The sequence below is a fragment of the Cebus imitator genome, unplaced genomic scaffold (assembly GCF_001604975.1).
Source record: "Cebus imitator isolate Cc_AM_T3 unplaced genomic scaffold, Cebus_imitator-1.0 Scaffold57, whole genome shotgun sequence".
NCBI lineage: Eukaryota > Metazoa > Chordata > Mammalia > Primates > Cebidae > Cebus > Cebus imitator.
In genome coordinates, this window is record NW_016107372.1 from 6,799,402 (window position 1) to 6,813,159 (window position 13,758).

General features: G+C 35.7%; 1 protein-coding gene across 2 annotated transcripts in view; it reads left to right on the plus strand.

The window, feature by feature from the left end:
- CUL3 (cullin 3) overlaps positions 1-13,758 on the plus strand; it is a 107,076-nt gene that overhangs the window by 43,955 nt on the left and 49,363 nt on the right. For both annotated transcript variants that reach the window (XM_017529025.2, XM_017529026.2), the window contains one exon: positions 6,105-6,218. In XM_017529025.2, the coding sequence (XP_017384514.1) occupies positions 6,105-6,218 (114 nt within the window). The remainder of the gene's footprint in view (positions 1-6,104; positions 6,219-13,758) is intronic.

Here is a 13,758-nt window from a genome sequence, read left to right on the forward strand (position 1 = left end):
GAAAGTAACGTATCTAAAAGAAAACTATACATTTTTTTTGACAGTAATTCCACTTTAATCTTTGCTAAGGATTTAATTTTTAAAAATGCAAGAAAAGCTATATCCATTGAAACAAGAATAGTAGGCAAATTTGAATTGTTGCACAGTGGTTCATAGGGTTGATACACTCATTGTTTAACAATTCTTTCATTGTTTGGATTTAAATTGCTTTATGAATAAAGCTTGTGGCATCTTAGCTTATGTTTATGATAAAGCAAGGCTCAATTTTCGAATCATTCCTGCAACTTTTAAAAAATTAATATATAAAAATATTGGCCTTTATTTTCATGTATACTTTCAGCACACATATAGATTTATGTAACTACTGTCATACTTGATATAGAGCAGTTGCTTGACCCCAGTAAACTCCCTTTATTATCCCTTTATAGGTCTCTTATCGCTAGTTCCTGACAACCACTGATCTGCTATTTAACACTATAGTTTTGGGGTTTTTTTTTTTTCAAGAATGTCATATCATGGAATCATAGTTCGTAATCTTTTGAGTCTGGTTTCTTTCATTCAGCATAATTATTTTGAGATTGATCCAAACTATTGTATTAATAATTTCTTCCCTTTTATGACTGATAATGTATTGTGTGGATGTATCACAGTTTGCTTATTCATTTACCTATGTATTTATTGAAGGACATTTTTGCATATGAATTTTTGTGATTGTGAGTTGAGCTGCTATGAATATTTGTGTATGATTTTTGTGTGAATGTAAGTTTTTATTTCTCTAGTAAATAAATAGAAATAGGGTTGCTGAGTCACGTGATGTTATTTAACTTCCTAAGAACTGCCAAACTGTTTTCTGGTGAGGCTGTACCATTTTATGTATGGTAGTTCTAGTTGTTGCAAATCTTTGTCAGCACTTGCTACTGTCAGCATATTTTATTTTAGCCATTCTAATGGGTATGTAGTGGTATCTCATGGTTTTAGTTTGCTTTTCCCCAATGACTTATGTTGTTGAACATCTATTCATATACAAAATTGCCTTCCGTATATCCTTTTTGGTGAAGTGTCTGTTCAACTCTTTTACCCATTTTTAAATTATTTGCTTTCATTGCCGAGTTCTAAGAGGTTTTTTTTTTCTTTTTAATATGTTCTGGATACAAGTCATTCTCTTAGTCTATAGCTAGTCTGTAGCTTTCTCTTTTTTGTTGTTTCAATGGTGTCTGTAGAAAGAAAGTTTTTAATTTCAGTAGAGTCCAGTTTAGCATTTTTTTCTTTTATAAATTATGCTTTTGGTATCATTTGCTTAAAATTCTCAGATGACATTTTCTTCTTATGTTTTATTGTAATATAACCTTTTTCTTTGGATTATTGTGGTGCTTTGGAAATGATATGATACTGTTAGGTCTTTTTCCTAAACCAAAGGTTAATATTGAATGTTAATCAGTGGCATTAAAAAAAGCAAGAACCTTCTCACTCATAAGTTGGAGGGAATTGAACATTGAGAACATATAGACGCTGAGAGGAGAACTTGTTGGGAGGGAACTTAGAGGATGGGTCAATAGGTGAAGCAAACCACCAGGGCACACATATACCTGTGTTACAAACCTGCACATTCTGCATATGTATCCCGTGTTTTTTTTGTTTTGTTTTGTTTTTTAGAGGAAAAAAGGACTCAGAATTGCATTAATACTATTATTAAAACAACATAAAAACATATTCATGTTGAAGAAGTTCTGCAAGGAGAAGAAACAGAAATGGGTAGTGTGGAAGCCAGTAGTTCCATAGTCCTGGATGTTGTATCAGAATCACCTGGGTAGATATTTTAAAATTAGGGTTATCTTTTGATCTTGGGAAGCCCACAAATATTTCTTCTGCTTTTTCCTTCTTTCTTCCCCTCCCCTTCCCTTCCCTCTCCCCCTTCCCCTTCCCTCCTCCTCCCCCTTCCCCTTCCCTCCGCCCTTCCCTTCCCCTCCTCCTTCCCTCTCCCCCTTCCCTCTCCCCCTACCCCCTCTCCTTCCCTTCCTCCTTCCCTCCCTCCTTTCCTTCCTTCCTCCCTCCCTCCCTCCCTTCACATTTAAGTTAACCTCCATGTTTCTTCATGGCTTAATAGCTCATTTCTTCTTAGTGCTGAGTAACATTTCATTATCTAAATATAGCACAATTTATTAATCCATTCATCTACAGAACAACATCTTGGTTTCTTCCAAATTTTGGCAATTATGAATAAAGTTGCTTTAAACACTTGTGTGTGGGTTTTTGTGTGGACATAGGTTTTCAACTTATTTAAGAAAATAGGAATGTGATTGCTGGATTACATGGTAAGAGTGTGTCTAGTTTTGTAAGAAACTGCCAAACTGCCTTTAAGAGTGACTGTACCATTTTGCATTTCCACTGGCAGTGCATGAGATATTCTTTTGCTCTACGTTCTTGCTAGCACTTGGTGTTGTCGGTGTTTTGGCCATTGTCAAAGATATGGAATGGTATCAGATTGGTGTTTTAATTTGCTGTGTCCTAAGGACCTAGGATCTTCTCAGATGCTTACTTGCCATCTTTATATCTTCTTTGGTTAGGTGTCTGTTCAGATGTTTTGCTTTTTTAAAAACTTATTTTCTAGTTTTAAGAATTCTTTATGTATTTTGGGTAATAGTTCGTTAGATTTGTCTTTTGCAAATACTTTCTCCCAGTCTGTGACTTGTTTACTCTTTTTCTTGACTAAAGTCTTAATTTATTTTTAGAGAAAGGATCTCACTGTGTTGCCCAGGCTTGCCTCAAACTCCTGGGTTCAAATGATCCTACCACCTTAGCCTCATGAGTAGCTGAGAATAGAGACGCACTACTGCATCGCATTTAAGATCTGTTTGTAAAAGCTCTTTGGATGATTCTAATTCACTGCCTGATGAGTGTTCCACTGTTTTGAGCTACTTTCTCTTTCTTCCTTTGCAAAGCTAGGCCATGCACAGCCATCAGTTGTCCATTACTCATAATTCGTTTCAACTTTTTTGTCACAGTTGGTCCCATCCTACTCTCAATTTCTCTGGTGTTGCTACTTGTTCTTCCATGTCTCTCCCTACAAATTCCAACACTTCATCTTTGTAATCTAAATATAGACTTTCTTTAATAATCTGTTCATACTTAATCTGTAGGCCCTTTTGGTTCTGTTAACAGCTGTACAGCAGGGTTCCCTCCCATTTGCCTTGCTGGTTCAGAAAGTAGGTGACTGTGTTAGGCCATGAGATTAACAGTATTATTCTCCCACCATGTTGCCCATGCTGTCTTTGTTTTTCAATTTTTTGATAAGATATTAATAATTTGTAAAATAAAGGTCCTTTTTTTACTTAGTGTCTAGTTTATGTGCCAACTTAACCATCTTTTTAAAAGCCTATTTTAATCTTAATAAAGGTTGAATTTTCATCTCATTCCTACCATTTTATTGTGTATGTTTGAATAAATATCTTTTCACTTATGTGTTAAAGTAGAAAAGTAATTTTCTACAGAAATGTTAGAGGAATAATTTTTTGTTCATAGAGTAATCTGAATGACTAAGAAGACATTGCAGCAGTGTATCTAAGGCATTCATTTTACTTCTTTCAGTCATGAGTTTGTGTGTATGAATAATTGAAAAATAAACATAAAATTAGCTCTTAGTTGTAGCTATTTTCTGCCAGTAAAATGTGCTGTTATTGGTTGGTCAGGATAATTTTTTGAGGTGTGATACAAGTAAGGCAATTATTTATGACACATGGTACTAGTAGATCAGATTTTATTTTGCTGAAAGGCAGGTATAAATATAAAGTAGAAATATGTAAATATTTGATGTATTTTATTATAAAATATACAAATCAGTGATTTTAAAGAACATGCCTTATTTTATAACATTAACTTTTTATTTAATTGGTCAGTTTTTCATTCAGCAAATATGCAGGCACATTTATGTGTTCCAATTTTAATGTAGTTAATATTTAACTTAATTTTATAATGTAGAGGTATGTAGAAGTTCACATAAGTTCTTAAGAGTAATTAATAGACTTGACATTCCAATGTTTGAAATGCGTAATTTTTTTGTATGTAGTACAGATTGCTCATGCATTGTCATGATTTTAATGTAATTGCTACTTTTCAGTGAAGGAATATGAAGCTAGGTTTAAATTTTTGAAAATAACCATGTTTTCAACTTGCTGGGTTTTTTTGTGGGGGGATTTGCATCTGACCAGTGCTAGATTTAATGAGTTGAAGCAAATGATGATACACTGTTCATTTTGTATAAAAGTATTTCTATTAACTAACTTTTGATATAGTTAACATTTTTGGAGTAGCATTTTGGAGTAATTCTGGATGATGTAACTTGAAGTCATGGAGCTTAGTCATGTAAACAAAAGATTAAATATATGATAAAATTCTAAATTATGTGGTATAGGCCTAGTGATTTTTATACTATACTGTTACTAGACTAGATGTATTGTCTCATCATTGAATCTAAAAACCTTATTTTCCCCAATATGTAGAAAGAGATGCTGTTTTCTCAGTTTGAACTTACTCTTCTGTGTGTAGTGTGTGTTTTCTTTGACACTTTTAGCCGCTTGTTCATATTAGATCTGATACAGAATGGTGTTTTATTTATGTATATTTATAATTGCTTTAGAAGTGTCTATATAGTTCAACATATGTTAAATAGTTCATGTTTGTCAGAAAGTACCATGACTTCAGCTTTTTTCTAATCTGCAAAAGTTTAACTACTACTAGAAATTCTCTATGGTAAAGGATATTTGGAGATAAAAGAGTTTTGTTTAGGCTAGAGTTATTGAGAGTTGAGCTGGATTATGGAAGGTTGATTGTATTTGAATAACTGTAGAAGTTGGCAATATAGTCTCAAAGTGTTATAGGAACTTAAACACACGGCGACTTTGTGATAAAGCCAGAACCAGAGTCTAGATTCTCTTTCCGAGTGAAATGGTCTTTCCTTTGGGCAGATAGCATAGCAGGAAGGAGTAGTGATCAATAACATTTTATCAGAGGATGGTGCTAAGCTTGTGGACTGTCAAAAGGAATTCTTGAAGTCTTGAGTAGTCTTTTATCAGGGTTGGATTAGAAAGACATTTCAGGCTCAAAGGAACTTTGTGTGCAAAAGCAGGTAATCCTGAAAGTGCTTATGTTGGAAGTGAATCATGGTATTGGAGGGCAGGGATTTGAAATAAGTGGTATTATATATACCAAGCACTGTTGTAGGTGTGGGATATACACATGGAAAAAACAGAAATCCTGCCACCATGGAGATATTTACATTTTAGTAGAAGAAACAATTAAAAAAGAAAAAGTAATATAGTAGGTAATGATGAATACTATGAAGAAAAAGGAATTGAATGGTTAAGAAGTAGAGCTAGGGGTTCTGTGAAATAATTGGTTGGAAAAGACCTCTGTATAGTGAGTGGGAGTGAGTCAAGTGAATTGAGGCAGAAGGAATGGCAGAGCACAGTTGCTGTATTTAGTAAAGAGGCCATTGTAGGTGAAGTGTAATGAGTGAGTAGTTTATTGTAGAGTGTTTACTGAGTACTAAGCACTGGTTTAAGTGTGTTACTAGTGTTAATTCTTACAACAGTCCTACAGGAGGAATGCTATTTCAAATATAAGGAAACTGAGGCACAGAGATTAAATAATTTATTCCACGTCACCCAGTTTGTTAGGGAGCTGGGATTGGAGCCCAGATAATTGACTCCAAAATCAATATTCCCAACCATAATTCAAAGTTGGGGAAGGGAAGATATAGTAGGAAATTTAGCAGTAGCATGGAGCCAGTCTTACAGGCCCTTGTAACTTATTATAAGAATATAGGATTTTACTCTGACAATGATGTTAAGTCATTGGAGGGTTGAGAAATACCTAGGAAGTTGATTTATGCTTCTGGAGATATAAGCATATCTCCAATAACACATTTGATAGTCATCTGTCTATAGGTTATAGCTTAAAATATTTCTACTAGCCTGTAACATTTCTTTGATTTAAAATTAAGGATTTCACTTCATCGTTTTATTAAGCAGATATGTGCATGCCTGTATATATATATATATGAGTGTGTGGATGTGTGCGTGCAAACTAATGAACTCTTCTGTTACTAGGTGCGAGAAGATGTATTAAATTCATTGAATAACAACTTTCTTCAAACGCTAAATCAAGCTTGGAATGATCATCAAACAGCTATGGTGATGATTAGAGACATATTAATGTACATGGTAAGTAGAGCTTTTTAAATGTTTTTTTCCTTTAAGAAGTTAAGCATTTGAAGCCTGGGCTCAGTGGCTCGTGCCTATAATCCCAGCACTTTGGGAGGCCAGGGTGGGCAGATCAGTTAAGGTCAGGAGATTGAGACCAGCCTGGCCAGCATGGCAAAACCCTGTCTCTACTAAAAATACAAAAATTAGCCTGGTGCGGTGGTAGGCAGGCACCTGTAATTCCAGCTACTCAGGAGACTGAGGCAGGAGAATCACTTGAACCTGGGAGGTGGAGGTTGCGATGAGTTGAGATTATGCCACTGCACTCCCACCTAGGCAGCAGAGTGAGACTTTGTCTGAAAAAAAAAAAAAAAAAAGTAGTTAGCATTTCAAAACACAATCACTTTCTGTCTGACTTAGTACATCTCAGTGTGGAAGGTGGTTTTTGTTTTTAAATGAACAGTGCTTTCTTTATAAGGGCCTACCTAAGCCTATGTGAATAAAATCTTAATTGTTTACATAGTTAATGAAAGCTTAGAATGGGAAACTGAAAGGGAATGATTTAATTTTTTTCTTCATATTTAGCACTTATCCTTTAAAATGGAAAATATGGGAAAAACCGTACTACTTAACATGTCTTCTTAAGTAAGAGTCATTAAATGACAACATGAGAAACAAAAGCTGAATATTCTCTTACAGGTTTTTAAATCCTAAATTATTCTTCAGTGACAGAGGATGTCATATTAATACAAGCATTTTTCTGAGAATCATACTCTTATAGCTGCCATCTATCTCTCTTAATAGTGAATCCTTGCAGTGCACTGTTTCAGCTAGTCTTGTTTAAGGATATTAGCCTCTTCACATGTATATTCCATTTTTCACCTGCTATTGCTGTATTTGTTTTTATCAGTCAAGAAAAAAAAATCCTGTTCAGCAAAGACCACTTAGAAACATTGACTTTGATCTAAGCTGTTTAATAACTTTCAGAGAGATTAAATTCTGAGTTAAAAAAAATTTAGTATTGCAGAATGATGTGAGATTCATTAAGCTTAATTATTGTATCACTCCAAAATTAACAAGTTAATGACTTGTCTTGTTTCAGTGTTTGTTTGTGTATTGGATATAATTATTTTTTCCCAAGGTATTTTATGCTTTTATATATTTTATATATTTTTCCCCAAGATACCTTTTTATATTTTTATTTCTAGCTTTTTTTTGTTTGTTTGTTTGTTTGTTTGTTTTTAGTTTTAATGTAGTGATGAGAGCTTGTCCTAGTTTCTTTTACTTGATAGAATAAAGCAGTGTTTGGAAAGAATTCCCAATGAGAACAAACAGCTGTAAAGTTTTTTGTTCTCCTCTGTGAATTCAGTCAGGCCTTTACCCCTGGTTTTGTAAGGGCTTAGTGGCATGCGGGTCAGGGAGAGGCCACTTCACTCTTCAGGGATTTGATAAAATATATAACAAATTATTTAGCTTTTCTGAGCACCATTTTTCTTATCTGGTTATAAATTAACCCTGTGTTATTTTGAAGTTAAATGAGATGATATGTGACAACATACAATATCTGGCATATAAATTTGAAATAAGCTTGTTGCTGTTTTCTAGGTTCTAGATGCAGTGTCTTTAAATTGCATCCTAACATTAAGGTTAAAAAAACCACTTGTAATTTTATGGTTTATTCTGTTGACAGAAGTAGTATTTTAAAATTTTATACACATGCATACTCTGATGTTATTTTTTAAGTATGTTTTGTTCAGCCGTCCTCCTCTCTTTTTTTTTCTTTCTTTATTTTTATTTTTCCCAATGAAATCCCAAACCTTGAATTTTGACTCTGCCCATGGTCAAGAAGTTAATTAATTCATGCCTCAGGTTCCTCATCTATAAAATGCAAATAATATATCTATAAAATGCAAATAATATTGAGTAGAGATGTAAAGCACTTGTAGGGCTTGGCCCATAGTAACATGCTCATTAGAGATTAACTGGTATTATTTCTTGTCTCTTCATTTTTCATCAAACCGATTTGGTAGTACCACAATGCTGCATGAACTGAAAATTCACACAGGGTAGATTGGCTCCACTGTTTGTGCCGTCACAGACCTGTAGTCAACCCTTCACACTTCAGCAGTTCCACCTTTTTCTTTAGTCAACTTGCCCCAGCAGTTATTTGTCTTCAGACCTCCACTCTTCCTTGGGTTCCCTCTCTCGTAGTAAATGACCTTGCCTTCTACTTCTCGGAGAAGAGAGAAGGCATCAGGTAGGAACTCTGCTCATTTTTTGCCACTAAATCTAGAAGTTTAGCTGTATTTTCTCCCCTCTTATATTTTACTTTTTCCCTCCTCTTTTAGTGGAGGGTGGTGTCTCCTCTTCAGTTAGAGGCTACTTCTCAACCTGTGCTTTGGGTCACATCCTCTTCTACCTTGTCATGAACCTTAAGTATTTTGGGGCTCTGCCTTTCATGTTGGATGTTAACCAGCATTAAACACATTTACGCCACTCACATCCTCAAAATATAATTATATTAAATTATCTGATGAACCCCGGCACTGTCTCCCAGGATCTCTCATCTGTCATTCACAGGTAAATGTATCGTAAGAAATGTTGACATTTGCCATCCATTTTCTTATCTTTCATACATTTTGAATTCGGTACAGTTAAGCTTCTATCTCAACTATTATGTTCAGTTTTGCCCTTACCAGTATCACCGTGGTATCTGTGCATCTCAGAATACAAAGAGACTAATCCCCATTATCTTTGATTACTTTTTTTAAGCAGCATTTGACACAGTCTTTCCTTTCTTCTTGTAACATGTTTCCTTGATTTTTGTGACAAAGAACTCTTTTTGTATGCCCTTCTACCTACCTTCTTACTGTTTCTTCTCAGCCTCTTCTCCACCATGGCCCACGACGACTACCAACTGCCCCCAAGAACCCCCCTTAAATAGAGGCATTCTTGGGATTTAGTCCTAGATGTTCTTTGCATGGTACAGTCTTCATCGTATGTAGCTTCATGTGCCTTTGTGCAGGTGATTCTCAAATTATGTCTCTAGCTTCATTTTCTGAGATTCATACTTATATATTTATTTGTTTAGTTAATGGCTCCTTTCATTGTCTGAAGTACTTCAAAGTTGGCATGTCCAAATGAGCCATAATCACTATCATTCAGTTGTTCGTACTAGAAACCTGAGAATTATTCTGATAAGTTTCTTCTTTCTCCCTGCGTCATATGTTGCTAGACTCTGCAGTTTCTGTTTTATTTTCTATTACTCAACATCAGACCACCTTCATTTCTCTCTTGAAATATTCACTTTTGCTAGTCTTAACAGTGTTCACTGGGCTCTTCTTTGTTTTCCATATTGCTCCCAGTTATTATTTTGAAACCAAATCTGATCATGTTACTGCCCTGCTGAAATCCTTACTTCTCATCTTGGAATTCTTTTACATGTGTTCTGTCTGGAAATGTTTCTTGAATTTTTTTTTTCTTAATGTTACTTGCTCCTGCTTATCCTTTATATAATCTTATTTCTGGTAAGCTTTCCCTGACCCCCGTACTCCCCACTGGCTGCAGTTGCCCTCATTGTACCTAATACTGTTCCTTTGGAACATTTATCACAGTCATTAACCACTTGTTCAGTATGTAGTTTGCCCACTAGACTATATGAGGGCAATGTCTGTGTCACCATTATGTCTTTAATACCTATTACAGCTCGTTGTACAAACTAGGCATTTCCATATATCTTTAATGAATTGGTACAGATGTTATATGGTATGTTGTTTTTAATAGACTACGCTTTTTAAAAATGCTTGTTAAAAATATGTTATTTTAGGCCAGGAACAGTGACTCACACCTGTAATCCCAGCACTTTAAGAGGACTAGGTGGCTAGATCACTTTAGGCCAGGAGTTCAAGACCAGCCTGGCCAACATGGTGAAACCCCATATCTACTAAAAATACAAAATATTTGCCAGATGTGGTGGTGCATACCTATGATCCCAGATACTCAGGAGGATGAGGCACAAGAATCACTTGAAGCTGGGAGGCAGAGGTTGTAGTAAGCCAAGATTGTGCCACTGTACTCCAGTCTGGGTGACAGAGTAACTCTGTCTCAAAAAAAAAAAAAAGAAAAGCTATTTTAGATTCAAAAAGAAAGTGTTGATACCTTCATGTTCTACAAGAGAAATTTTTTAAATTTTCATGTTCTTTGCTTATAATTTCCTTTTTATGTGTAGTGTTCTAGGCATAATTAAAATATATTTAAAAGTACATTTTTATTTTTACGGTTTTTTTTTTTTTTTTTTTTTTTAGGGGGGGTTTTGGTTTTTCTCCCGGGTTTGTTTTCAGTGATGCAATCTCGGCTCACTGCAACATCCACCTTCTAGGTTCAAGTGATTCTTCTGCTTCAGCCTCCTGAGTAGCTGGGACCACAGGTGCACACCACCACACCCAGCTAATTTTTGTACTTTTGGTAGAAATAGGGTTTCACCATGTTGGCCAGGCTGGTCTCGAACACCTGGGCTCATGTGATTCGCCTGCCTCAGCCTCCCAAAGTGTTGAGATTATAGCCATGAGCCACTGCTCCAGGCCAAAAGTGCATTTTAAAATTAAGATAAAATTTAATATACATTGAAATGAACCAAACTGTACGGAATGATTTTTGACAAACATGGACCTGTCTAACTAACACCTCATTTAAGATAAAAATATGCTTTTAATTTTCCAAAAATTTTTTTCTGTGGACATCTCCACCTTTTTTTTTTTTTTTTAGGACTTTACCTTCAACCCAGACTCTTAGGTTATATTACCTTATATTACCCACTATGAGGTTTCTTGTGGTTACTGGCTCTAACGATTGAGAGTTTAGATCTTAGGCCCAGAGCAGGAAGAGAGAAGAAGCTTCATTGTCTGCCCCCCCACCACCTACTCAGCTAGCTGACTTTTACTCTAACAAGGAGGTGTCTATGTCCAAAATGTTATGCATGATAACTATGGCCACACTGCCTCTTGAAAATAAAATCGCAGGTTACGTGGAGGTAACCATTGTTGAAAATTTGTCCCATATAACTTTGTTGTTTGGCAGGTTCAGTGTTGCAAAGAGTCAAGTCTGCATGTCTCTAGATGGAACATGTGGCCTCTAGTTTCTGCCACTCCACCCCTTCCTAATGTTTGAGACTTGCATTACCTGTTTGGCTCCTGAAAGACTTAAGAGTTTATAATCCTTGCTTTACTTAACATTTGTTAATTTGATTCATTCATTTATTAAAGAAATAACTGCATGTTTAGCTTATAAGACAGTTTGAGATTGGTTAATATGTTTCACTTTCAGTTTTAATTATTCGGAGGATTAATGATTGGGAAAAGATTTGTTGTTAGAGAAACTTTGTTATATAAATTATGTTACAGCCTGAATTATTGATATACTCCCTAAGTATTTATTAATATTTGGTTCATTTTTTTCTTTCAAACTATAAAAATGAATATAATATTAAGGGAAAATTATAGATAGTATTCCATAGGCTACTCTAGCAATTACAATTAATGTCAGAGGGAACAAAAGCATTTTCCATCTTGATCTTCTGTTAAGGCTCGTAGAAGAATTGCTGCTTAAAACTTTATGGAGAATTTCAAAGGTGTTTTTGTGTTTCTTCTTGAATTTTTCTATATTTCCAGTCATTTTCACTAACAGCAAAAGTAGAGTAGTATTGCAAATTATTTTGAAAGGAGATTAGAGGGAATACATTCAAAGGAATGGGGAGAGAATAACCCAAGAAAAGAGGGTCACTGCTTCCTTGAGCTATTTGGAAAGTCATCAAGGATGGGTAAAGAGATGAAGTGGAGAGGAGAGAAGCTGAGGAACTCTCTTTTGGTGTTCTAGTTGCCTTAGTAAGGTAGAAGATAGGACCATCAGTTTCGGGTGACAGAAGCATGTGAGTTGTTGAGTGCTTGAGGCGTGTGGTAGGCTGCCCCCCAGTCCTCTAATCCCAAAATATGTCCATGACTAATCTTTGGAACCTAGAAATGTTACCTTATATGGCAAAAGGAACTTTGCTGATGTGATCCTGTTACAGGTTTTTAGATGAGATGATCCCAGGCTGTTCCCCTGGACATGATGTAATTATACTAGTTCTTACCAGAGAGATGCAACAGTCAGTCAGAGGAAAAGGTGATAACGATTGTAGAAACAGAGACGGGAGTGATGCACTTTGAAAATGGAGGAGGGGCCCCTAGCCAAAGAAGACAGATGGGCACTAGAAAGGCAAGGAAATGGATGCTCCCTAAGAACTTCGAGGAGGCACCAGGCCTGCCAACATCTTCGCTTTAGCCCACTGAAACTGATTTCAGTTTTCTAAATTCTAGAACTATAAGAGAATAGATAAACCACAGATGTGGTAATTTTTACAGCAGCAATAAGAAACATACAAGGAAAAAAAATGGAATGCTCACTCTGCTGTGGTCAACTAGGTGTAAATAAATGGATTATCTGTAGTTGTGAGGGGATAATTTAAGTGAATTGGCACAAATTTTGTGTAGTGGAGCCAGTTAGCAGAGTTTGTACTTTTTCCAGGGCACTTAGCAGCCTCAGAAAAGAATGTTCAAAATAAGGAAAACGCACTGACAGAATTTTCCCTGTTGGGTGTTGGGGAGAATTGTAAGGTAGTAGTAGCATTTTTGAAATGGTTGCTGTGGTTCTGTGCTGTTAAAGGAAGCAAGTAAATCTCATGGCCCAGGAAATAGAAGTATTACGTATTTGGGATCAATAGACCTGGAGATCTAGTGAGAATGAGAAGCAGGATCATTCAAGTGAAACAAAGTAGGATAGGTGGGAAAAGAAAGATGATCTTCAATGCCAGAGTTATTTGATGTCTTCCAGTGATGAGGTTCAGCGTTTGCTCATATCAATAGGTGGCTGAAGGGAATCTTGATAAAATGGAAGATTAAAATTTAGGCATCTGTAAGGAGTGTGTCAAATTGCTCATTAGTACAAATGTTGTAGTTACCAAAGGTAATAGGTGGCAAGGAGCAGAGTTGAGATGAATACTATAAGCTATGTGCTAAAGCTACCATGAAGAATTTGTGCACCTTTTTGGAGGCCAGAAGGTAGGATGAGAAGGTAGATGGTGGAGCCTGTAAGCCTGTGTTTTCTTCCGTAGATTTTGATGATTTTTAGCTCTTCAAAAGTTTCTTCACAGTAGTCTGGGCTGCACATTTAGAGAATTTTGAAAATAACTGTATTCTGGAAAAGCACAGATAGATTGATTAAGAATTTTCCTGGCACCTTCTCTGCTTTTAGAATGATGTACTAGAAGAAAACAGGATGCAGTGACTTTTGGGCTATTAAGCCTCACACCTTTTCAACATTTTGATTGACTTTGCTTTTGTAAGGAAGGGTCTTAAAGACGGGCTTTCCCCATTTGTGCTCTAATTTTTATATCTATGACTGACAGTATCCAATTCCCCGGCATCTTTTTTATAGTTAGGTCAGAAGCCAAGTACTAGGCCTTTATGTCAGAGAAAACCAGGACATCATGAAATACTGTAAAGATTAAGAATGTGCCTGGTAATAA